Source organism: Berghia stephanieae, chromosome 6 (genome assembly GCF_034508935.2).
Source record: "Berghia stephanieae isolate SIO BIC M18660-M18661 chromosome 6, UCSD_Bste_1.3, whole genome shotgun sequence".
Classification (NCBI taxonomy): Eukaryota; Metazoa; Mollusca; class Gastropoda; order Nudibranchia; family Aeolidiidae; genus Berghia; species Berghia stephanieae.
Genome location: NC_088365.1, coordinates 18880068 through 18908058, shown reverse-complemented (window position 1 = coordinate 18908058; position 27991 = coordinate 18880068). Strand labels below are relative to the sequence as shown.

General features: G+C 32.7%; 1 protein-coding gene across 2 annotated transcripts; it reads right to left on the bottom strand.

Annotated features, from left to right (window-relative positions):
* Positions 1-27991, bottom strand: LOC144974613 (copine-8-like). Of its 2 annotated transcripts, XR_013645778.1 has the most exons (21): positions 27809-27985; positions 24938-24978; positions 23835-23881; positions 22543-22646; positions 21844-21883; positions 20973-21043; positions 19521-19552; positions 18393-18421; positions 17352-17455; positions 16810-16914; positions 13930-13971; positions 12290-12365; positions 11367-11485; positions 10128-10280; positions 9017-9092; positions 8000-8127; positions 7038-7140; positions 6324-6381; positions 4722-4795; positions 3198-4349; positions 1-2617 (listed from the first exon to the last, which is right to left on the bottom strand). XR_013645778.1 is itself a non-coding variant. In XM_078917645.1 (20 exons), exons 1-20 carry the CDS (start codon positions 27877-27879, stop codon positions 4146-4148), a joined length of 1677 nt encoding a protein of 558 aa, XP_078773771.1. In that variant the 5' UTR covers positions 27880-27991; the 3' UTR covers positions 1617-4145. The 2 variants fall into 2 exon arrangements, 1 of the variants encoding a protein (XP_078773771.1); XM_078917645.1 differs by having other exon boundaries at positions 1617-4349; positions 27809-27991.

The window sequence follows — 27991 nt, the reverse complement described above, 5'->3', positions numbered from 1 at the left end:
AAGATATATTGTTGAAAACGTGAGATATCTCAACTTCATCAGAGCACTTCCATTATCACGATTATGAATATAATTCCACATCGGACTAGAAATGATAGAGGGAACATGATTGGAGGAGTGAATAAAAAAACGTTTAGTAAATAAATCAAAGAGATATAAAGTAGTATCACGTATCAAATCAGCAGAAAATTATGTTGAGGTATATTAATATCAATGATTAATCAAAATAATCAAACTAAATTATTTAACACTAATAAGCTTTTTACAGATCTGCCTATTGGAAATTTTAAAATCTGTAATTATTAGGAGATTAAAATAGAAGTCGCTATAGTCAACTTTATAGATCAACAATTTACCTTCACCATAATTAAATAACACTTCAAGATCCTTAAAATTATGAACTTCGTCATCAATTTTCATTTTCAATAGGTTTTAATAGCTTAGAAATGCCCAAAAAGTTCTGAAATTGAAGCCGAAATGTCGTAATCTTAAGAGTTTTTCGTAGTAGTTGGGAGATCTGTTTTTAACATAAAATGTTAAATCATTTGGAATCACAACATAAATCATTCAAATAATTAAAAATGAGAGCATTAGAATCTGAACACTGCAAAGAGATTGAACAAATCAAATCAATAAAACAACAAGTCATATTCTTTAACTTGGTCCTTAATCATTGGATACCAAGTGTTTTTAAAATTAGAAATGATATTTTCACAAACATTTATGTAAACGAAAAATGTTTCTGATGATTTAATAAACAATTATTATGCTTTGTCAAGTTAGCAATGTACCACAAAAAAACTTTTCAGATTTTTTCTCTTCAACCAGTGGCTGTTCCAAAATCTTTTATAATTTTATTCATTGTTCAAGTCTTTTTAAGTTCATCCCATTTAGACTCATTTATTCATTATACAAGATATCTGATGCAAAATGGTGTGTACCTTACCACTGCTTTTCATTTATTACATGAATCATATAATACAAACAATATTGATGGCATGGTGAAAATATTTCTATACAACTGTGCGTGTAATAAAATTAACACAAGACACATGTGTATGATATCAGTTTCCTCTAAACAATATAATCAATACATTTTAATATAAAGGAAGAGGGGTGTGGGGGGGGGGGGGATGTCTGTGGATAAGGTATTCCACTTACAAATGACATCCAAATGAACCAAGTTCAAGCCCTAATGTCAACATCTAATCTTTTTTCTTGGGCATGATTAGACTTCGTCGTTCTAGCTCACTTGACAGCTGCCTGGATTATTTCTGTCTTTTTTAGGGATAAACACTTAAGACTAATCACACTTTGGGATGAACAACGGAATTTCCCGTTTTTCTGTTTTTATCTTTTGAAAATAATCAACACTATCAATAGCAAATAGGAATAAAATGAGAAATTGAGAATGCTAGATCAATCACAGTTCTATCATATCGTATATATACACATTTACAGATCTTTCTTTGACACACATCAATTTGGTGCTTAATCAAAATATAGTATATTCACACACTCAAACATACACACACACACAAATGCACACGTATACACACACATTGTCCATTTCATCCTTCTTCACCATACATTTTTTATACATTTATCTCTTACCATCTATTTCACTCATTAATATAACTCATCTTTTTAACAGAGCCATATCTGCTCTTACTCTTATTTTCTTTCACTATATGTATGGCAAGATAAAAGATTATTGCGATTCAACTTTTTAACAAAATCAGATTTAAAAAACCCTATTAAGGAATTCAACTCGTATGTGGTAAAAGTAATAATATAGTATAAGACCTCCTTCAATATCCATTTGGTGTGAAAATGACTTTGGATCATTCAAACAACAGAAAAACATTAGAGGACTGAATAATCAAAAGATTAAAATTCTGGCCATACAAAACCGTGAAAAAGTAAGCTAAGAGGAATATGTAAAACATGGAACGAAAGGAGATCTCAAAAGCAAAGCATTAATTTATCATATGATCTAGGACTACACAAAATCCCTTGAGAAGGATACAACCAAGTTTGAAACCTTTTATCAAGTCAGGGTCGTCTTAAGAGATCAATATTTGAAGTATAAGTTTTTTTTTATCCAATTGCAGAAATAAAAAAGGTTTTGTCAGTTTAAGGTAAATTAGAAAGATGAATTAGATAAAATTTTCAAAAATATCATTTCTAACCCAAAAATACCACTAAACATCTCCTTTTCACTTTCAGCAAAAAATCTGTGCACAGACCTACGAAAAATGTCATTGTCTCATATCTGGACAAGAACAGAAATGCATGAAAGAGTTCAAAAACCATAAACATTAAAAGAGACCCCAATTAATTTTCATTTTCATTTTAAATTGTAATACCTATTGCATTATATAAAAACTAAAAGCATTTTCAGTTCACATTTAACTATTCTAAATCGGGATCCGAGTTTACTTAAACCTGAAGATATAATATCTTGCCAAAGTCACGTTGCTATGATTGCTTTTTTCATTTGGTGAATGCCGTTGAAACCAGACAAATGATGACAGAAAATATAATTTGGAATATATCTAGCTTAGCTTTTAACCAGTACTCTGGAAAGACGTGTATTTACAAATAGGCCAGAAAACTCGTCCTTCAAATATCGATCGATTTAATTAAATGAACCTCATCTTTTTTGCCAAGATGAGGGTCATTTAAGATCACTCGATATTTGAAGGACGAGATTTCTGGCCAAATTTTTTAATACATGTTTGTTCAGAGTAAGGAAGTTAACTGGTTAAGAGATCGATACTACAGTAAGGCCTATTCATATATCCAGTAAAGTGTTAAATCATTCTACATTTTGTAACACAAAAGCCTATAATTTTACATTCCAATAGAATATCAATAATAAAAATAAGAATGCTATTTTCGGTATTGAGCAAAGGCATTCAAAATACTTCTGAAAAGTCAGCATGAAGTATTCAACACCTCACTTACAACATTTCTCAACAATGGTTGATTTCATGCAAGAAGTTAAACAACAACATTCATCACTATTGTCATACTATTATTTATTTCTTTATATATGTGATGTCAAGCCTTAAAGTGGAGTAACCCATATCTGCAAACAAAACTTTATTGATGACTAAAATGATTAAAACAACAAAAAAATGTTATATTCCCAGTTTAAAACAGCCTCTCCTCAATAACGAATTAATTCAAACTCATAATTCAAACTTTAAATTCGATTTAATTTTCAGTATGTAAAGCACCCAGAAATAATAGTATATTCAAGAGGTTTGTCACAGATCCAAAAACATTTTGATTGAGTCCCTTCAGGATTCCTTAGAATGATATTCTGGCCTGATAAGTAACAAACTGACAAATAGAAGGAAAACGAAGTAAGCACGCTACAATGTTTTTAACAACCTTGCAGTCAGCTATTATCTTTAATTCATATTTTAAAAATCAAAGTCTGGATTTAAAATATTGACATCACAACCTAAATTTACAAGTAGAAATGAATTTTTAAAATCCATGAGAAAATTGTCTCCATCACAAATTCATCATGTCAAATACACAACAGCAGTTGTTTCATATAGTCTGATAATTATCAAGGAATCTCAGTCTTCTATAATAAAAAAATCTCTGTGCCAAACGGATAATACCATTTACAACCTTAATCAAAGACAACGATGTTTCAATAATTCACAACAGACAATGAATAATGAGAGATATTAAAATTGGACTAACTGATTACATTAAAATCATGACAATATCAAACTATAAAATGTATATTGTGTAGTTATTACAGGAATTTCCTGATTGAAAAATTGACAACTGGATGAACTAATTACTCATTACAATCAATATGGGCAGCAAATTGAAAAGCAAAACCGAGTTTGCCAGACAAAAATAAAATCAACACTTCCATACACAGGTCTAAGATAAGGCAAAACCTGAGATAACCATCCTCCACATAATTAGGACTGCGCAGTCGTAGAACTGGGCACAGTAAGCGGAAGCTTGAGAAACCTCCTGAAAAACAATTAAGGGGAGGGAGCAAGATGGAAAGGAAAATATGACTGATTATTTAATGAACCAAATGGGGTGAACACTGAATGAATGGATTGATGCCAGGTAATCATGAAGAACTTTTACATGAAAAAGTCTCACTGTTCTGACTGTGGAAGTGATCGGATTGAAGAAATGGTGCTTTGTCTCTGAAGTAGGGGAGACTTTGGCTTGATGTTGTGCGTCTGCATGTAAGACAGGAACTGGTCAGGGATCTCCTCCAATACCTCCTTGGCCAATCTTTCCTGCACAGATGCTGCGTCTTCTCCGTTACAACCCAAGAAATCGCGCATGGGAACAAACTGGGAAACAATAACAGAAAATGATCATTATATTAATAGCACTCTTATAATAATAGTGATGTCCAATGAAAAGCACTACAATGTTAATCATGATCGTCTAAAAACACGCCAAAGACATGAAACAAATTTTTTTCCTATATAAATTTACCGATTAATAAACAGGCTCACTTAAAACGACTCCGCATATCAGCATGATCATTGAACTTTTTCGGAGGGTTTTAAAATACTAAAAAAAGAGAGAATAAACTGATTAACAAAATTGATGTTTTTGACAATTAAGATCTGCTCAAAAAAATTTGAGCTAATTATGGAAATATTTGTTTTGTTATTATAATGCTAAAGAGTTTTAAACATTAGAAGTAAGCAGTTTACCTGTACAATATCCCTCTGTGCATGGACACCTCGAGAACACAGTCTTACTACATCTCCATCTAAAACTTCCATTGCTAGAGGAGGGGAAAAAATCATTTAAATTAAAGATTGGAAAACAACTTGTAAAATTAAAAAATCTTTTTAAATAAAAAAATTATCAATAAATAAAGCTTATATCTCCAATTAAAGAACTGAAAAATCTGTGGAATCTCAAATGTTGAAGTTACACACTAACAAGGAAGAAGAAGAAAAAGCAGAAGCAACTTGCAATCTTTCAAACTACAAAGTAGACACAAACATGATGAAATACTACTTACATCTAAACATCACGATTGGGCGGAATGCCTATTTCAATTGTACATTTCTATATTCCCAAACATAAACCTAATAAGCCAGACTTTCTTGAAAAATGAGTTATTCTAACAAATATGCAAAAATCCCATGCTTCATTTTTCAAGTTTGAATATAGCATTTCTAAAGACGATGCATTTTTCCTTGAGCCTGATGAAATTGGGGGTAAGGCACGATACAAATGCCATTTATTATTATGGTATGGACACCATTCCACACAGCATCCGAGAATCCAAATCATTGTCTGTTTTCAAGAAATCCTTGAAAACAATTCTTTTTTGATGTCATGTACTTTCTATATTGTTTTGTGTTGATGTAATTTAAAGCGCCAAGAGCCTCATTGTTGAGGATACCGTGCGCTCTATAAGAGTCAATTATATAAGTATTATTACTATTATTATTAGTATTATTTTAATTATTATTATTATTATTATTATTATTATTATTATTATTATTATTATTATTATTATTATTATTATTATTATTATTATTATTATTATCATTATTATTATTATTATTATTAACGACACTGTTTTCCATGAAATTGATTTTCACGACTTTTTAAATTTGAGTTATTAGGGTCATGCATGGGACTTCAGAATTTAAAGCAGCTATGTGGCCTTGTGGTATGACACTCGTCTTTGGAAAAGGCTCTTCCCTCACATTCTCTTTCTGTACTCAGGTGTAAAATGAGTACCTGTCCGTTAACAACTTTGTCTCTGTCCTGAAAAAAAATGTAATATCGCCTAACATTTGTCATGTCTCGTCTTACATCCATTCCCGATCTATACTTTGTGATTCCAGCACCTTTGATCAATATGATACAGACACTATGAGGTTTTACATTATGTCCGGTTCTTTCTCAGCTTTAACTGGTCAATTAAAAAGATACATCCAATACACAAATAGGTGCATACATTGAAGGAAAATTTATATTTTTCAAATCTAATTCCAAATTATGTCAAATAATGCTTAAACATGACTTACAATTAAAGAAATCAAACTATGGAAATCACTGAGGGGGCAGAAACATTAAAATTTAAGATCATCTGCATACAATAAATACACGCAGAGAACTTGCAATATGTACATATGAAGATTCAAAACACCAACAAACAAAATACAAACAAACAAAAACAAAAAACAAACAACCGAAACTGCGACGTTTGGAGAATTTGCAAACTGAAAGCAGTAAGTCAAAACAGTTCTAAACTGGTGACTTAAATTAACAGATATGGGCGATATCAATACCTTCAAAGTCGGCATCTCCTACTCCAATGATGATGATTGACAAAGGAAGACTGGATGCCTAGAAGACAAAGGAAGGGAAAGAAGTTTTTAAATAATCATAGATTCAAATTCAATACATCGGCATCAAAAGGGATAGCTGAAATAATGTTATTATAAACAAGGAAATGTGTCAATCCAAAGATAATACATTGTGTAACTCCATGTGTGTATGTGTGTGTTTGTGTGTTTCATTTCAGTTTAAATTTTTAGTCAACTAGCAAAAGCATCGTTGTTAAGATTTATAATCATTCCATTACGGAATTCTTGTACTTATTCCTTCATAGCAACTTGGAGAGAGAGAGAGAGAGAGAGAGAGAGAGTGAGAGAGAGAGAGAGAGAGAGAGAGAGAGAGAGAGAGAGAGAGAGAGAGAGAGAGAGAGAGAGAGTGAGTGAATGAGAGAGAGAGAAAATAAGTAGGAGTGAAATATCTGTTCAATGTTATAGTTATCATTTAACGTTATAACAAGTGTAACGAAATGACAAATTGCCATATTTATGGACAATAAAGATCTATTATTATTATTATTATTATTATTATTAATAATTTCATTTTATATAATATTCTTTGTGTATTGCTTTTCAAATTATGTTTTTCTAAAAAAAAAAAACAATTTAAAAGTTTTAAGCAAGAGAAAAGTAGTGTATACTAAATATACAAATATATAAGCTTCTTACCCTGACAATAGCTTCAGTGGTCTGTGGCATGTCTGTAATAATTCCGTCTGTCACAATCAATAATATGAAATAGTCATTGCCATCACGGGCTGCCTCTGCAAATCTGGATGACAAATTAATTAAAATTAACACACATTGACGAAAAAATATATATGAAAATGGAAAATTTGTGTCATATAATGGGTTAGGTTCATAATAATGCCTTTTATACAGGCAGAGGTGACTTCTTATTATAAAATTGATAGAGCACTTGAATTTCAAACAAAGGAATCTATATTGGTCCAGGCTGCAGTCAAGGTTGGTTTTTTTTCAGACCCTTCTGTCCACAGCAGAAATTGGGTTGCTGGGTCTGTTAGATCTAGCAGAAAGTATTTTGCAATAGACTATAAGAAATCAATAGGGTAGCAAGTAACTAAAACTGGCCATTTCACGTCATAGATAAACTCTGTTTCAACAGGCCATGTAACTCAAAACGACTAATCATCCCTATGACATTGTAACAATTTCACAACTCGTGGCCTGTCTTGCATTTTCCATCATCCCTTGAGTACTCAAAATCCAAGAAAACCAAACAATGCTAATAACTGAAGCCACTTTTAGCTCAATCTTGTTTCATCCTTTTGCCCTACTCGTGTATATTTCTTCATATTTCAGTAAAAATTGCTTATTCAAATTTGAACACACACCAAAATTTATGATAATAATAATAATAATAATAATAATAATAATAATAATAATAATAATAATAATAATAATAATAATAATAATAATAATAATAAATGTACATTTATATAGCGCTTATGCCGAAGCTTCGAAGCGCTTCACATAACATATATATACACATACATACACACACTTAACTGAATGTATACACGAGTGCACACACGCACACAAACGTATGCGCTTTGCAATATACTGTTTGGAAGCCTGTTTAAAAAAAAAAAAAGGAACATTTGACATACTTAGCAACATGGTTGACACAGGGGGCAAAGTTGGTCGGACCGTAAAGTTGTACTGAGTGGAGGGTTGTGTTGTATGCCTCTAACACTCCGTCTATTCCATTGCAATACGGATTTTGAGGGTTGCCATTCTGTGTTCAAAATATGAAAATAGTTTTCATCAACTACATGATTTCCATAGCATAAAAAAAAAAGAAAAAAAGATGAGCTTTTATATAGCGCAATATCCACTAAACATGCTCAAAGCGCTTTACAGAGGGTCCCTGACCAACACCAACACGTAACATGTAGAACGAGACATGACGCCTGTTAGGCGATATTACAATTTTTTTCCCGGACAGATACAACGCTGTTAACGACCAGGTACTCATTTTGCACCTGGGTACGGTGAGAGAATGTGAGTAAAGAGCCTTTTCCAAGGACTCAATTATGCGCCGAGCGAGGCTCGAACCCAGTACCTTCCGATCCGAAAACAAGTGTCATACCACTAGACCACATAGCCTCACATAAAGTCTAGTCATATATAGAGATATAATGTATATTTTAGGGAAGAGTGAAAATATGTGTAGTTTTTAAGGAGAAAAAAATGATGTCAATCCCATCATTTATGTTTCACTATCGTAAAAAAAAAAAATGAGGTATCTAGGAGTCATGACCTTGGTGTGGAGAATCTTAGAGTAAGAGGCTACAGACCAAACCACTTATTGAGGGGGATTTCATCTCTGAAGACTTTCTACTTTAGCTCTACCACAGATTCTTTCTACTAGAAGAGTTGAACAATAAACCATGGTCTCAATTAACTTTATTACTCTATATATGCCTCGCTTAACAGGGGGAAAATGAGGTTAACTCCTGATGAATCCTTTGTTTTAATTTATCCTTTCAATCCATCATTTGATTTGATCACTGAACCTAGAAATCTACAGCTATTGTTGTCACTCCTATAGAACGAGCAGTGAACACAATACTGTTGATGGTGCCACAAATTGCTGTTAACCCTAAATCGATAATGAAATTTACCAGAGCAAATTCGTGTGACACAATTCCATCTGGTGGAAGTCTGGCACCGAAACCAAGGGCTGGAAACATCTTGTGTCTAAAATATGGATAAAAATAAATTAAATTAAAATATTATAATTATAATTGGGTAGTATATTTTTAATACAGTAAACAAACAAGAGGCTCTCTAAAGGATAAAATAAATTTGGAAAGTGGCTTATGATCATATGCAAAACTAAGGCAGAATAAAAAATACATTTTAAAAATCGTATCAAAAGTTGGCTTTCCATTAGTGCTTTTCCATTTCCTAAAAAAAAGGCAATGGGAAAGAGGAAAACAAAGTCTGGAAATTTGTACATTATAGAATTGAAAACCTTTCAGGACTCCAGATTTCATAAAAAATGGGTTAAATAAGGCAAATTGTTAACGATACATTCAATGGTGTTCAAGGCATAAACAAAAAAAAAACATTCAAAAGAGATCTGTGCAAACCAAAAAAATATCTATTAATAGTAAAAAGATGTTCACTTTTTGACTTGCTTTTAAGGAATGAAATTACATCATTATTTAAATGTGTTTAGAATTTTTTTGCTTAATACAATTAAATAAATTCAAATCTCATATATAATACACTAATAATTGAGTATAAAATTAAAGGTAAAAGTTATACATCATGAGACATATACCATTTCCCGTTTTTTATTGAGTACTTATTTTTTAAGACATAAAATTGGAAATTAAAGATATAATAAAAGATGGAATTCAGAGTCACATGCAAAATAACAAATACAATAACAAAAGTTAACAAGTGGCACCACAGATACCACAAAAATAAACGCCTACAATTGGCATCAAAAATAAAATAAAATCTGTACAATTGGGAACACAAAAACCAATGGCACCACAAAACTAAACAATCTGTACAATTGGGAACACAAAAACCAATGGCACCACAAAACTAAACAATCTGTACAATTGGGAACACAAAAACCAATGGCACCACAAAACTAAACAATCTGTACAATTGGGAACACAAAAACCAATGGCACCACAAAACTAAACAATCTGTACAATTGGGAACACAAAAACCAATGGTACCACAAAACTAAACAATCTGTACAATCTTTCTTACGTGTCATAATCTTGAATGATGTCTCCGACAGATCGTATGGCCATGCCATAGGGGTTGGGCCGATAAGGGTTCATATAATGGAGAGAATTAGGGCTCTTTGGATCTCCATTGGAAGCCGTGAAGTCTACAGCAAATGTACAGTGTATACGAGTCCTGTTGGATATAGGATTTCATTGAGAAATAAATGAAATATGATTAGTAAATGCATTATCTAATGTCACTACCAAGATAATGTCAAACAAAAATGAGAGAAAAAAATTGTTTATGTTTTTAAGGGTTTGACGGCGCTTGCAACACATTAAGGTTATATCAGTGCCAGTAAAAAGGAAGAAAATGGAATAGTAAAACGTTCTAGAACTACAATTAAAGAATTCAAGAATAAGGCAGACAAAGGGGAATTGGTTAAAATAGGGAACAGATGTAGATTCCAAGAGCACACTATCAGTGTACCTAGTTTGAGATCACCTAAAAGTCTCATCCAGACACAAGCACAAGTCCCTACTAAGAGGAATACACTCAAATGTTTACAAATCATATATAATAGCCTACATAAACAAAACATAATACAATGCATAACAGAGAGATGATTTACAAGGAAAAAAATATCATCTCCCAAAACTATAACTATACATTTGACTGTTTCCTTCCCAGCCAGGGTATTCGGAAAAATACAGAAAGCATGTTGGAAAACAGATATAGGGGAATTGAAGACATAGTATGTACCTCCCTGCCCACAATAGGAGGTCAGGAAAAAAAAGTTTTAAACTATGATGGTCAATCTCCGAGTCAAGACAAAGTTTGGGACAAGAAAAAGATTCAGACGAGTAAAATAACAGAATTCTCTAATTTTAAAAATGAATAAATATCAAAAAGGATAAAGCTGTAACTTGTTTAAGTAGCTAGTCATAAGTGATAAATTAAAAATTGTAGATACATTTTATCTGATGGATATCTTGAGTTGTTAAATTTATATTAAAACAAATAGTCTTAAAGTGTTATTTTACTAATTCATCTCAGTCATCAACATCTTGATATCCTCTTATTTATTGAGGATCAATTTTTTATCACTTTTTAAATTGCTTTAGATTTGATGTGATGTTAAATTTGATAAAACATCCATCCCTAAATAAAACCATTTTTTAATAACTTTTCTTCCAAAATGTTTGTTACATCCGACCCCGGAAGAATCCAAAATCTTTTAATTGTCGGGTGTTTTTACCCCATTATCCAATGCCTTACCCTCCACGGATATAATCCAGGAAAGTGTAGACTTTCTCCACTCGACAAGACATCAGTTCCACCTGGCCAGAGTTGGCATATTTCTTTCCCTTTTTGGCTGCTTTCTTCTCATTGATACACTGGAAAGAAGGATTGAAAATGTCAATACAGAATGATACTTAAAATTCAATTCTATCATAACATCTGATTGAAAGGAGAAGATGCTGGGATGATTGAATACTTGTTTAGTCAAAAGATTTTTGAGATGAGTATTCACAACGCATCAATTTTCAATACTATTTATTCAGAGGTAGAAATACATTTACCTTGAATTTTTGTCCACGGTACTTAATTAGTTAATTCATTCATTAATCTTGGGATTGTGTATTAACACACTCAAAAGATGAAATATGTAAATAACAACAACAGAAATCGCCTATTTGGTAAATCATTCATACCAAATACATTCACTTTCTCACTTATAATCATATATCCACACAAGTCAACTTCTGCTTGAATTCAAATCCTCTTATATTGGTCCCAAGTTTTCTTTTCTTTACCTAAGTATGTTCAACTGATAATGGATAAATTCAACCTTGCTTAAAGTGGTGTTGACATTATCAGGAATTCTTGCAAATCCAAATTTAATGAGATACGTTGTTGGCCTCTACTAAATGTGGTGGCAAAAAATGTTTACTAAGTTAAACTTTTAGATGAATAGGCCTTCTGAGATGAGTCTGATTTGTAATTATATAACTGTTTTATATCTTCTTGAACACCCATTGAATAATTATAACACACACACTATCAACGTACAGCTTGATAAATAAGACTATATGTGAAATTTTGAGACATTAAAAAGCAACCAGCTCTGCATTTAGGTAGATATAATTCAAATATAAAATAACTAAAAATATGGGAAAAAATAAATATTTGTTTCTTACCTCATAAGTATTTTGCGTACTGGGCCCTTTGGAAAGTTCTCTGAGAGACGTGATAAAGCTTCCAATAAAATCGTGGCTGAATTGAGATGAGAACAGAAAAGGGGGAAGGGATGGGGAAATTCTAAGACCATATCTTCAAATTAAAGTCGTTAAAAAAAACAAAAAAAAAAACTAGGAGTAAAAAAATTTTTTTTTCTATTTTTCCTTCTTTAGACTTGAATGAAAAATGTATCAAGCTTACAAGCAAAACTCATCGTATTTCTAAGTTGTGAGCATTTGAGGTAATTATATTAATATACCATATAGTTCTATCCAAAGATTTGAAGGCAACAACCATGATTTTCACGATCACTTTTAAAGGTAAAACTAATGCGAATCTGGTTTACTTGAGATAAGAATGCCGTGAATTTTTTCTTAACTTCTGGTGCTGATTTTCTAGGCCTCATTCCTGACAAAAACTATCAATCATCTGGTAGCATCGGTGACTACGATGTATCAATTTGTAACAAACAAAAAAAAGTAGTCCTATAGAGCCTTTAGACCCATGCATTCTTTAGCATGAAACGGACAATAACAATTGCTTGCTTCCCTTTGGATAGGATGCTAGACCCAGCTACCGTATGTATCCCTGCTGGGTTGGACAGGGGAATTGGAAAAATAAATACTGACTTCACCTGGAATCAATCTCTGTCCCTTTGCATGTAAAGCAAGTGCTCTACCAACTGAGCTATCGGTACCCTTATCTGTAACAAAATCAACCAATATTTGAGCGTGACATCGATCAGAAAACTCTAGTCCCAACATTGTTTCCTTATAAAAGGTATTTTACATTATCGTCCCTCTTGACTAAAGAAAGAATGGGCTCTTGGCTAAAAGAAATGACAGACATTGTAAAGGTGCTGATATTATAAGGGTGCCTCACTGGCAACCTGTACAGGGTGAAATAGCAGTTTGGTAAAATATTATATGGCCTTATCGGAGGATAAAATGAAGCATTGTGTAGTGAATTCAGATTGGTAAAAATGTAGAATTGTGCAATATAAATGTGTATACTAGAAAATCTATCAGGGATGCCCTTTGCTAATATAAAGAAAGCCTGAAAATTTTTCTCGTAAAGAGCATATTATATGAAAATATTTTTACTAAATATTTTGTAGACAGTTTCTCTTCATCAAAAAAAAATAATAGAAAAGGACACATATCCATCTAGCTTCTCTTTAACCATTGTCTTTAACTCTCTCCTTACCAGCCATTTTCAGGATTTTCCCCAAAACTAACAAAAAAATAGATTTTTTTATCACTCAGACATAATCGCAGTAAAGTTCTTGCGATACATAATTTTTTAGCAAAAAATACTCTACAACACACTGTTCATTTTCTTTAAATTTCATAATGTACAAAAGAAATTTGAATAAGAAAAATGTTGGTTGTATCGTAACGAATGTGACGATTTTCTGATAGTTGGTAAGGAGAGGGTTAAACAACCAATACTTTCATCTTTAAAAAAAACAAAACTCACCAATACTGACCAAGATCAGATGGAAAATTTTAAAAAGCTGGTCTTCCAGCTTTAGCCGGAAAAAGGGCATCCCTGGTTTGTGTTTATTTAGGTTCAGTATCAGGAATATGTCAATACTTACCCCCCATCAGCATCCCAATCATGACATTCCACTTTGATTGACCTGAGGAGACAAAATTGTAAAAGTTGCGTAACTAAATCGAAAGTCAACCTTAGTGTACGGAAATAACATAAAAATTCATAAACGTTCACTGAAGTGCATATAATATAATTTGAAAAATATCCAGGGTTGCTGATTGAGCTTTTAAAAAAAATAAAAAAATTGAGCTTTATATAGCGCAATATCCACTAAATGTGCTCAAAGCGCTTTACAAGGCGTCCCTGGTCAACAGCAACATTTAACATGTTGGACGGGACATGACGCCTGTAAGGCGATATTACAATTTTTTGGACAAAGACAACTCTGTTATCGGCCAGGTACTCATTTCACACCTGAGTACGGTGAGAGAATGTGAGTAAAGAGCCTTTTCCAAGGACTCAACTATGCGCCGAGCACGATGCTCGAACCCAGGACCTTCCGATCCGAAAGTGAGTGTCATACCACAAGACCACATAGACGCACAATTCAGGAGGAAAAAACATTTATGCGAACACATCCACCCACCCACCCCTATCTGAACAATAAACTTCACTAAAAAGACATTATGTACTTCAGTGCTGATGTTGACAAAAAGTGAAAAAGTAGGAAAAAGTTGAACGATTGCCTTTAAGCCCCATTATTACTGCACTAAACCCCACTTTTAGAGTAATTGAGATGATATAGACTATCATTGATACTCTAGCTAACTTCTGGAGAGTGGGAAACTGCACCTGTGTGTTCCACCACAAACTCTCTCATTGCTAGCACATTGTTTCAAGAAAATGTAATTTTTAAAAGGAGGAAATTCCTCCTCTGGACTCCAAAATTGCGGATTTCCACGGATCCGAGAAAAACCATCAGCACTGGTATGAACACTTTTTTCGCCGCTCACCAGGTGATTGGGAAACATACAGTGATTTTTTAACATACTGAATTCCTAAATTTCGCAATCTTGATTATCATATTGGAATGCAATATTAAACTAAATTATATTTTTTAAAATAATTTTTAGGAGAAGGGGTGTAGGGGGGGGGGGGGGGGGGGGGGAGTTGAACAAATAACGATTTGATAAAGATGTCTGAGAAAATGACAGAAGACAAACGTTAAAGCAGATATCTTACTAGATAAGGATGTTCAAAAATATAATAAAGACCCACTGCCAATCGACACATATGTAATCATTCTCTTAATCTATAGTAAATTACACAAAGCTTAAATTGAAACTCAACAATCAATATGGCAAATGCAAGTTACTCACAGCTCTAGTGGATTTAAACACTTTAATAGAAATAATAAAGAAGAAAAAGAAGAGGAAGAAAAAGAAGAAGAAAGAAGAAGAAGAAGAAGAAGAAGAAGAAGAAGAAGAAGAAGAAGAAGAAGAAGAAGAAGAAGAAGAAGAAGAAGAAGAAGAAGAAGAAGAAGAAGAAGAAGAAGAAGAAGACAAATAGTGTACAATAATATAGCGAAAAGTGAGTGGAGCAGGCACTTATGTTGGTAACAACAAGATATGAAGTGAATAGAAAAGTGCCAGAAGACAATAGAGAATAAAAATTTTTTCGCGGCGGTGGTGGGGTTTGAACCTGCGACCTTATTGGTACGACAACTCCGCCTGGCAGGTGAGAGCGTGGCTCTACCGTGTGAGCTATCCACGAACACAAAAATATTCGTTTCAAACTCAAAGTCATTACTAGATCCCTCTCTCACCCACTTCTTGAGACCGCCGATTCGTTCGTACACCACCATCGCGAATAATTTTGACCAGCAGTTAAGCTTAATAGCCAATATTCTCAACACAAACATATAACATAGAAACGATTGAGACATTGAGTATGCTCTGGTGTATGGGGTGAATTTTTTTAATTCAGAAAAGTGAGTGGAGCAGGCACTTATGTTGGTAACAACAAGATATGAAGTGAATAGAAAAGTGCCAGAAGACAATAGAGAATAAAAAATTTTTCGCGGCGGTGGTGGGGTTTGAACCTGCGACCTTATTGGTACGACAACTCCGCCTGGCAGGTGAGAGCGTGGCTCTACCGTGTGAGCCATCCACGAACACAAAAATATTCGTTTCAAACTCAAAGTCATTACTAGATCCCTCTCTCACCCACTTCTTGAGACCGCCGATTCGTTCGTACACCACCATCGCGAATAATTTTGACCAGCAGTTAAGCTTAATAGCCAATATTCTCAACACAAACATATAACATAGAAACGATTGAGACATTGAGTATGCTCCGGTGTATGGGGTGAATTTTTTAAATTTTTTTTTAAAAATTCACCCCATACACCGGAGCATACTCAATGTCTCAATCGTTTCTATGTTATATGTTTGTGTTGAGAATATTGGCTATTAAGCTTAACTGCTGGTCAAAATTATTCGCGATGGTGGTGTACGAACGAATCGGCGGTCTCAAGAAGTGGGTGAGAGAGGGATCTAGTAATGACTTTGAGTTTGAAACGAATATTTTTGTGTTCGTGGATAGCTGACACGGTAGAGCCACGCTCTCACCTGCCAGGCGGAGTTGTCGTACCAATAAGGTCGCAGGTTCAAACCCCACCACCGCCGCGAAAAATTTTTTATTCTCTATTGTCTTCTGGCACTTTTCTATTCACTTCATATCTTGTTAATAATATAGCGCCACTTTAATTCTTTTTTTAAAATGGTGAATGATGATTATAGTTTGTTAATATGATCAGTTGATAAAAATAAGAAAGATGTGGTTTATAAAGAGTTAAAACCGGATATATATTTTTCAGTCACGAATGATTTATGTCTTACCTTTGCCTTTGCTAATGATTAAGGACAAAATCCAGCATATAAAAATATAACACTAACTATTTTACCCAAAACAATAATTTTACCTGTCGTAATCTCCATTACACAAAGTCCTGACTGACAGGGTGAAAGGACGCCAGGTTGGATTCAGCGTTCTTTTGATGACCTCTGTTCTGTGAACCACTGTGAAGCTATTGAAAGAGAACATTTTATGGTTAAAATTCATATAAAGTTAAAGATGAGCTGAAGTTATGTTTATTTAATGATAAATGACATAGATTGTTTTCATGCTCCAAATATTTTAAGTCATGTTTTGTTCACCCTAACAGGTCTGTGTATTTTGTTTTCATTGATTTTTGTTGTTGGCTGAACAAGGGTTTTGAGCCTGAAATGTTCCGTGTTTGGTATTTTGTTCTTTTTTTTTAAGCTGTTATATTCATTTTTGTTTATGACTTTTTACAGTCCACAGCTTCTAGCAGTTTAGTATTACTTTGACTTTTTAATAATAATAATAATAATAATAATAATAATAATAATAATAATAATAATAATAATAATAATAATAATAATAATAATAATAATAATAATAATAATAATAATAATAATAATATTGTAACAATGTTCTAACCTTCCATCTTCATTTGATCGTGAAAATGTCAGGAACGGATCAGACTTTCCAAAGAAATCTTTCTTGTCTAATTTGTGAGCCCTGAACTGAATGATGGCTTGTTCCTGGGGAAGAAATAGAAAGAAGGCGGTGATGGCTATGACTAGGATTATGTTGGTGCTACGATAGAAACAATGATGAAGTTGATAATGACGTTGATGATAATGATGATGATGATGATGATGTTTATGCATCATTGCAATAAATCGACAAAACAGCTAATTAACTACGATTTTAAGAAAAGGGCACTAGTTTCAAACCTCATTCCAGCACCTTGACCGTGGAGTCATTTTAAAAACATATTTTCACGATCCTCTCAAAGTTTAACATAAAACTTAGGGTCACCCTCGTGTAAAATAATACTGTCAATGTCCAAGAAATATTGAAATTGCGAATAGATGTGAAAAATGTTGTCCATTAAATAGATGTATGTTTTCAACAAAGGAAAATCAATATTATGAAGCACTTAGAAAATGGTTTAAAAAATAACAAAAAAGACAAAACGAAAACAAACAAAAATTTTTTTTTTATTTCTCTTTTTTTCCACGCAACTACATTCCACAACACATCACACACACACACACAATGAGAACACGCTACAACACGTCACTACATAACAACACAAATCACCGCCCAACCAACGACATACTTAGCAGAAGTCAGAACGAAAATAAATAAATAACATCGAACTCAGCTAAAAGAAAAAGCAAACTACGGACAATTGTCGACTTACGAGATGGAAGACATCGAAACAATTGTATGGGCAAAAAAATGTGAGTGACCTCATCTAATTTTATATATTTCATACATATATATATTATATATATATATATATATATATATATATATATATATATATATATATATATATATATATATAAATGAGAGAGAGAGAGAGAGAGAGAGAGAGAGAGAGAGAGAGAGAGAGAGAGAGAGAGAGAGAGAGAGAGAGAGAAAGGGGAAAGAGAGAGAGAGATTAAGATGTTGGTGATAATGCTTTACCTTACAGCTGCTCAGCTCTTCTGCGCCAACTGAAAGAAACAGAAAAATTATCAGCAATTATTCAAATGATGTCAGGCTAAAAGCATTATTTGATAATTTATTTTGATCATTAAAAATACCGCCATAACAGATAGCCAAACATCCAACAAATCACAGTTTTCATGTACATACAACTTCAATAAAATCACTCAATATTATCTATGGGCCAGTTGAATTGCCCAGTAGGTAGTTTCGAATTGAATAAATAAGAGCAAGCAATTTTATCTATTTTATCGGGAGTCAACAATTCATCAACAAGTGTAAAGCAACATTTGTATAAGTAATTGTAAATTATTGCAACCAAGTGGGATTTCATCAGATCTTTGTAAATCAATTGTCAACAGTCAACAACACATCATCTCCATGTGGTAACTCCAAGGTCTAAAGTGAGAGAGTCCATCAGATGACGGATTGGACCAGTTGATTTCAATGGCAATCGGACCCCCTATCTTGTTATGTAGTCCTTCAGAGCCATTAGGCCCACAGACCCAATTTCTATAGTGTGAAATGGACAATAGCAATTGCTAGCTATCCCTTGGATAGGATACTAGTCTATCGCAAAGTACTTTCCACCAGATCTAGCAACCCAGCTATCCAATCACAGTTGGGTAGACAGGGAATCCGATGAAAAAGATCTCGACTTCATCTGGGATCGATCTGTCCCATTTGCATGTGAAGTGAGTGCTCTATCAACTGAGCTATCAGAACCCCAATCCTGTTACGAGTCTGATGTTTTATTCCTCCTAAAAAAGCGCTTGATTTGTGATAAATTTTATAATTTAGATATCAAATCAATTTTTCAGCATCAGATTAACACTGCAAAGGTTGGTCACAAAATTTCAAGTAACATTTGCTTCTATCCTGAGTAGAATAACACCTCCAGTATCCATATTTAAGGTTCTGAGTTTTGAAAAACATATTTTATTTATTGGAGTTCCATACCCAAGTATAATTCCTGAGCTTTGATAAAATATACAGCCAGATAAAATGGAAAAAGAGTTGTTTCTTGTAAGTCAGAAAAGAAAAAAAAAAATAAAAGAAATATAGAATATTAAAAATTGAAGAAAATAGAAAAAATAAAAGCCTTACCTATAATTTTTCCGCTATCTTTCTTTGGTCCCCTATAGGATTAGAAAATAAACTGATTTTTTAAAAAGCTAATGCTAAAAACATGATAAACCTTGAAATCACAAGATAGACCATTAATAAAGACCATTTAAATAAGATTACAAGAGATTAATGCATTACTCTTCAATGGCAGCAATTGTAAGAATAAAAATATTTGATTTTTTTTTTTTAATGTTTCTTAATTCTAATCAAAGTTTTATTATGGATAAATGATAGAAAAATTTCATATATCCTGCATAGGACATAAATTGAAATTATTTCAAATAAAAAATAGCCAGTGTTACAAGTAACAAGTACGAGAATCTTACTTGATGAACAGAGCACCCTGTCCAATGAAGGAAAGATGCTCAATACAAATGTAAAGAATTAATGAAGCACAAAACTGTTATTATTTTTGGACTGTCAGAAATGTAAGAAGTTCTCAATAAATTATCTGTAATAGACTACAAACGTTTGATGTTATACCTTGTTTTGTGTAGCAGTTGTGACTGTTTTTGGTGGGAAGAACTTGTGAGTATTTCACTTAACTTAACAAGTGTAAAAACTGTGCTCAGTACATTCAGGAACTTGTGATCCCCTACTCCCCAATTCGCCAGCTTAGGTCATTGGAGTTCCAGCTACTAAAAGTGCCAAAAAACACGGCTTACTAATTTTGGCGATAGATCTTTCTATAAAGAGGGACCTACAACTTGTAACTCGCTTCCTTTGTCAGTAAGGCTCATGGGCAGTGTAGAAAATTTTAAGAAAAATCTAAAACTCCTCTTTTCCAGAAATTTTTATCCTAGGCATTTTCTTCTTGATGAGGAAATTATTCGTTTTATTTTTTTATTCCATTTTGTTGAATTTCAATTTCATTTTGTAAAACTTGAATAGTTAATGTGAGCAATTGTTGTGTGTGTCTGTTTGGCTCGGTATGAGTGTGTTTATGGTTTGATAAGTATATTATAAAGCGCTTTCAGGCTTCAGCATTTAGAGCTATAGAAGAACACATTTATTATTATTATTATTATTATTATTATTATTATTATTATTATTATTATTATTATTATTATTATTATTATTATTATTTATTATTATTATTATTATTATTATTATTATTATTATTATTATTATTATATTTTATTATTATTATTATTATTATTATTATTATTATTATTATTATTATTATTATTATTATTATTATTATTATTATTATGATTATTATTATTATTATGATTATTATTATTATTGCTATGATGATGATAATGATGATGATGATTATTATTATTATTATTATTATTATTATGAACTGAACACCATCAACATATAATTGTCAATAATATCACTATTTTATCATTATTATAACTATTACTATGTTCTACATACGTTTAATCATTCATACTGTTCTATGGGAAAGCCTTTTCGTCTACTTACTGCAAGGGCTTGGCCAATTTGTTGGCTGACACAATCTCTCCCAATGTGCATTCCATACGACCTAAGAAATCCTGAAACAAAATCACGCATTCATAAAATGATTTTTTTGAACCATAAAATTATATATGGAATAATCAAGATTATACTTGTACAAGACAACAACAACAATATGACAAAGAACATTTTCATCCCATAAGCAAATAATGCTTGAGCCTTTCATGCATTAAGTGATCGGTTCCCTTTACAGTATCATGAAAAGGATAAATTTCAATTTGGGGAATTTGAGGACGAAAGTGATTGCTTTTATTTCAATGTATTCAATAGTTTCCTATTTAATTTTCATGTCCATCTGTCTACTTAAGACCTAGTGTGCAAAATCTGCATCTCTTTTAATTTGTTAAATCTAAATTTCAAGGTCAAAATCTTCATTACCTAAAACAAACGATTATTACCCTTATTTCAATAAATCATCACTTTAACTTTAAAATGCTTTAGGGTTCATTTAGTGGAGTTCAATTCGGTCATGCATTGGAATACTCTTCAACAGTCGTAATGTCACTTCCTTCCTAATGACGCATGGTAACTTAGTAGCACTGGCTCCAAACTATCGGTACAATGGCGGATGCCCTTATGAAATAATTCCCCAGCGAGCATAAAAGCGTATCCAGAGGAAAATAACCCATAAATTTGATCATGTTTTGAGTTTTACACATTCTGATCACAAGGCATATGAAAAGTTCTAGCCAGCATGAAGAATAAAAAGTAATGATTTTCTTTGTTTAGAACCAAGATGGCCACCACTGCCGGGCGGCGTGACATCAGACTACTGAATCCAACTGACCAATTAAATATGTAAAAGCTAGCTACTTACATGATTTTTCAAATCTGGATTGGCTGAGTCAACGTCGTACCTGAATTGATAGAGATTAGATGCGCAAATGTTACAGGACAGTTAGAATGAAATATGTATACATTAAATCATTTCCTGATTGAAAATATAAAACTGAAAAAATGAAGGAGCAGCATTGGTGCCAAAAAAGAAAAAAAAAATATCACTGAAGTCATCATTAACATGAATGATAAAACAGATTAGAAAAGATTTTTTTTTTTTAGATTAGGGTCTTTAAAAAAATTGTTTTGCCTTATATTATCTTTCTGCTTAGCGCTGCATCATGCAACACTTTCCATGTTTTAAAGAAAACATAACATATGCTTGAAGTTATTTCTTTCTTTTTTTCTTCTTTGAACAGGGGCTTACAGATAATCGGAAACCTGTCAAGCTATAATTTTTATATGCTGTTTATACGTGTGTACAACAATGATACAAGTCATATTGTTAACATTCATGTCAGCATTTTTTAAAAAAGTAAAATTATAATAATATAATTTATATAATATGTGTCATCGATGAGAAAAGTAAAAATTAAGAACAAAACATTGAACATTGCTAAAGCAAACTTTTATCATCCTAAGATGGAGGCTCTGGGAAAATAATATTCATAGAACAGCAATACTGATTCTAAAAGAATTAACACAGTTATAATCATGCTTTTGTTTATAAAGAACTTACACTTCAAATTTGAGCTTCTGTGACTGTTCAAAGTAATAATTGAGGATAAACTTTTTCACAAAGTCCGGGTTTAAGTTATTCCAAATAATTTCTGTCCTGCCAAACTGAAAACAATACAAACAGTGTATTATAAAATCAGTTTTATTACCCCCCCCCCCCCCCCCACCACCACCACTGTGTGCAGTTATGTGGTCTTGTGGTCTTCAAACCAGAAGATCTAGCGTTCGAGTCCAGCTCTGAGCAGCATATAGTTGAGTCCTTGTAAAAAGCTCTTAACTCACATTCTTTCACTGTACTCATGTGTAAAATGAGTACCTATTTATTGACAGGGTTGTCTGTCAGAAAAAATTATAATATCACCTAACAGGCAACATGTCTCCTCCCATGTGTTGGCCAGGGGACCTTGTAAAGTGCTTTGAGCACGTCTAGTAGATATTGCGCTGTATAAATGCTCAAGTTCTTATATAAATGGTAAACAGTGTCGTTTGGAAATTCACCTTTTGTGTTTGCCTTTTTCACGATATTATTACTTTTACATCCTAAACCAAGAATAGTTACTTAGGCAGATTTATATATTGCATAATCTTTATTTCATTATTTTCATTAACACCCTATCCTGTAATTTCATTACAATCATTGTGAAAAACGCTGCAAGATCATTATCATCATTTTGTGATTCTAATGCAATTGAACAGATAAAAACTACTGTTAAATACATTATGAAATAAATTAGAGATCCTTGAGTACAGTTGTTGTTTTTTTTTTCTCTTTTCATTTCATGTTCTTGACCACTGATCCTTAATTAGTACCTATACATCAGTGCTTAAGGTTTGTGAAACTAAATCCCACTGGTGCAGATAACTTTAATATTAATAATTTTAGCACTCTTATACATTAAAAAAACATTTTAAAAATAACTATTTTTTTATTTAAAAACAAAAAAATTGTTTACTCTATGAATGGGGATCCTGATAGCTCAGTTGGTAGAGCTCTTGCTTCACATGCAAATGAGCCAGTATCGATCCCAGGTGAAGTCAGGATTTTTTTCCAATCCCCTGTACATCAAGCAGTTATTGGGTAGCTGGGTCTGTTAGATCTGGAGGAAAGTACTTTATAATAGACTAAAGTCCTATCCAAGAGGTAGCAAGCAATTCATATTGTCTGTTTCACGTGAGGAAACGAGGATAAATTCCGGCTCCATGGGCATAATGGTGCTGAGGGACTATTTTTTAAATCTATGAATATAACTAAGAAATATAAATATTGAACTAGTCATATGAATTTAAACATACCTCTTTCCATCCACGACTTCTGGCATCTTGAATAAACAACACTGCCACTGAAATGGAAATAAAATGATTTCGTCATTTATCCATTTTTAAACAGAATATTTGTAACAGACTATAAAGTCTCCGACAATTCAATAACCTGAAATATAATTTACACTAGATAATACATTAAAAACCTGGACCATATAATTTAAAATACTATTTCTCTGGCTTAATATGAGAATCATAAATCTAGATAAAATCATAAATATTTGTCAGGGCACTAGAGACATTCGTCAACTCTCTGGACACGAATGGAAATCAAGCATCCATGAAAAAAAAGATTAAGTATGACACCATCTTCTCTTGACGAAAGCATTTACCTTGGAGAAATTGAATAAATTTAAGTGAAAAGAATACAATATGAGTTTCAAACATTGTACTTTAGGATGGGAGGGGAGAAGTTGTGTGGGGAGGGGGGGGGGATATTTTTTATTAATTTGAGAGGGGTGGGGTTTAGAGAGGGTTGGTGATGGAGGCAATATCTTATGCTGACCTCAACATGCTCAACAATTTGGGACACTGAGCAGGAAAAGTATTTAACTGATGTTCTAACACCCTCGCATGGTTTTGATACAAATGAGAATCAAAATATTTTTTAAAAATCATAATCTATATCAATACCATGACTGAAACAACTAACTTTAATTCATGCTTGAGTAAAACATGAATGGAAAAACATGGGTAATAAAATAGTTAAATATATGTAGTTCACTATGCCTAATCACGGATGAGTTAATATGCATTCTATTTACAATTGAAAATCATTTCCCCAAGAAACTGAATGGATAGTTTATAATAATGAAAAAAACAATGTAGTCTTTATTGAGGTTATATACATATAAAGACCAATATGATTCACATCTTTTTTATTAAGTACCATCACTTAATGAAACACTTCATTTAGTTAGCATACGTTTATACAAACTCCCCAAAAATCAATCAAAATTGCATAAAGACTAACAGGAAGCAAATATTCAATAGAAAATGAAGCCACAGAAAATAATGCATGACCAGTCCCGTGACAGTAATATAAAACAAACAACACATTAACCTCATAAACTTACTGGGATCTGACTTGGAAAAGACATCAGCATCTATCAATTTTCTGTGTGAAATATTGGGACAAAAAGAATAATTTTGTTATAATCATTGTAGTAGACTTGTGTTTTCTTTAAACTAAATAATCAAATCGAGAAATGTGTGACCCACCATCTCTAAATGGTTCAACTGTGTTAGCTATATTAAATGGCTTTATTGAGAGAGTGAACTTGTTTCTGGATTTCAAAACATTTAGATTTCCTTTTATGATCACTTTAAACATGATTTTCGTTATAGATTTTCCTTCAAGCAATATCATTTTGAGTTGATGGGTCACATTAAAGAGATTTACAAATGACCAAAATCAAAACATACAATCATGTCTTCAGTTGTTATTGATGCTATGCTTGTAGCTAAATACTATAACATCCACTAACCAGAAAAAACGTACCAACACCCAAAACTATGTGTAACCTTAAACGTTTATAGTCTGATAGATAAAATTTGTGAAGTGACACTTCGGACTCGAGTCTGAATAGTCTCTCATGCCTATTCTGACTCAAACTCCAATGTGCATGCACATACAGAGAGGAGGATGACACAGTGTGGGCAGTAGGCAGAAGGTGGAATTGATACTGATACTGATAAAGAAATAGAAAAAGAGTTCAGAACCAATTCTGTTTTGCCCATAATATCACACTGACTCAGCTCATACCCCTACTTTGGACTGTAGAAGGATTGTTGTCTGTCTCACACGATCAGTATCAGAATATGTAATTTTTAAATTAATTATTTTTGTCTTGATCTTATTTATAACATGGTGTTATGTTGTTAGCTAAGTTTTTCATTTATACCACAGTTACTTTGACTGACTTTTATTACTTTTGAAGATTGTTAACTCTTTTCTTTTTTAATTTCTATCTGGACTTCCAATTGATCAATGATTTTGTCTTTCTCATCAAATAAAGCGGGTTTAGACTACTGTTGACAGTGACTAAAATTGTAATTTTGATTTGCATTAATTTTAGGTAATTATCAATAATTAAAATATCTAAAAAAAACAAACAAAAACTATACTACCATGAGAGACTAATCAGACTTAGTCTGAATAATCGTTGATTGCACATGTACATTGGAATTTGAAACTGAATAGCCATGGGAGACTTCTATTCAAATAGTTACAGCCTATACTTTGGTGAGAAATTATCTTTAAAATGGCTGTCTAAAAACAATAACAAAGAGTTAAGTGACCTCAATTTCGTTCCTTCTATATTTATTTCACAATGTTGCCCGTTGCCTGTTTATACTTGTTGGTAGAATAGATGATTGCAACGCTCTTTTAACCGGTTGTCCCAAGTATTCTATCGAAAGACTTCAGAAGATACAAAATAAGGCACCCAGACTTGTTCCTCTTAAAAATTTGAGAGCACATTAGCTCTACTCTACTGACCTTCACTGGCTTCCTGTTCACTACAGAATAGAGTACAAAATTATTTTATCTGCCTATAAATGTTTTACCAATGTAGGTCCTTCATACTAACAAGATCTTATTGAAGTTTATAAGCCTAGTCGTGTTTTAAGATCATCAGAAGCTCTTTTAATGAAAGAAATAAACTACATTAATAATTTTCACCAAAAAGGTTTTTAACTGTGCAGCTCCACGTCTGTAGAACTCAGTTTTATAAGAAAAATAATCTGCTCCTAGTGTTCTAACATATAAGAAGCACCTTAAGACTGAACTATTTTACAGGGCATTTTATGATTGTTTTCTTTTTTTAAAATATACATGTGTGTGTGGACCTGTGTTTGAGTGTGTGTGTGTGTGTGTGTTTTGTGTGTGTGTGTTTGTGTGTGTGCGTGATTGTTGATAAATTTGTCTTATACTCCTGGTCATACTAGAACATGATGTCATTATGTAAATGTAAACAGGCCCTACTGTATTGGGTGAATTATGATGCTGGCAGTGCTGGTTTGTTGCCATCTACTGTGGTATATTTGGTAGAGCGGATAGATCATCTATTAAACAATGCATGCACATATGGTGCGGCTATGTGGTTTAGTGGTATAACACTCGCTTTCGGATCGGAAGGTCCTGGGTTCGAGCCTCACGCTCGGTGCATAGTTGAGTCCTTGGAAAAGGCTCTTTACTCACATTCTCTCACCGTACTCAGGTGTAAAATGAGTACCTGGCCATTAACCTCGTTGTCTTTGTCCGAAAAATTGTAATATCGCCTAACAGGCATCATGTCCCGTCCTTCATGTTAAATGTTGCTGTTGGCCAAGGTCCCCTTGTAAAGCGCTTTGAGCAAATTTAGTGGATATTGCGCTATATAAAGCTCAATTTTAATTTTTTTTTAATATTCGATATAACGCATTTTTCCTTGCGCTTCATCTCTGCTACCCAGACTAACCATCACATGAAAACAAAACAAATAAGCCTACTAGATAGACCCTCTATACTATGAATATGAAACCTAATCAACAACACACATTTCATATTATCAAATCAATAATAAAATTATAGGGTTATATTATTACTTTTAATCAGAGTCTGAATTGATTTTTAAAAATGTTGATTTTTAGGTGTCACTGACTGAAACTGCAGTTGTTGTGGAGGCTCAATGCAGGAAGTAATGAAATAGAGCAGAGTTATACAATAGACTCCTAGAACTACAGTGGTGTTAATAAGATTAAAATACATGTAAGTAGAGGATGAAAAATAAAGATAAAATTTTATCTTTAGTTATGGATAATCTACCCATATAATCATCGGGTGCTTCAATAGCTATGCCATATTAGTGAAATGCAATGAGAGAAAGCAAAACAACTTGCTTGCCTAACTTTGGCCAGGTGTCGAAAATTTGCTGAAAGAACTGATTAGTAATGAGGAACCTTACCTGCAAGACACTGATATCTCCACAAGAGTGGCTGGTGCAACACCAGTACCGGGTTGAAACCCTTGTGCCATATTAAATCTCTCCAAAATATAATTGTAAATATCAAGAATCAACTGAAATAATCTGTTGTAACCAGCGATGCTCAACCAAAAACAGTAACTGTAACTGGTCTGTTCGCATGAA

Coding starts and splice junctions, on each gene's coding strand:
- LOC144974613 (XM_078917645.1), bottom strand. CDS start 27,879: ATGGCACAAGGGTTTCAACCCGGTACTGGTGTTGCACCAGCCACTCTT. Junction 23,882..24,937: donor CTTTTCCAAGTCAGATCCCA/GTAAGTTTATGA, acceptor TTTCCATTTCAG/TGGCAGTGTTGTTTATTCAA. Junction 22,647..23,834: donor GAAGTCGTGGATGGAAAGAG/GTATGTTTAAAT, acceptor TATTGTTTTCAG/TTTGGCAGGACAGAAATTAT.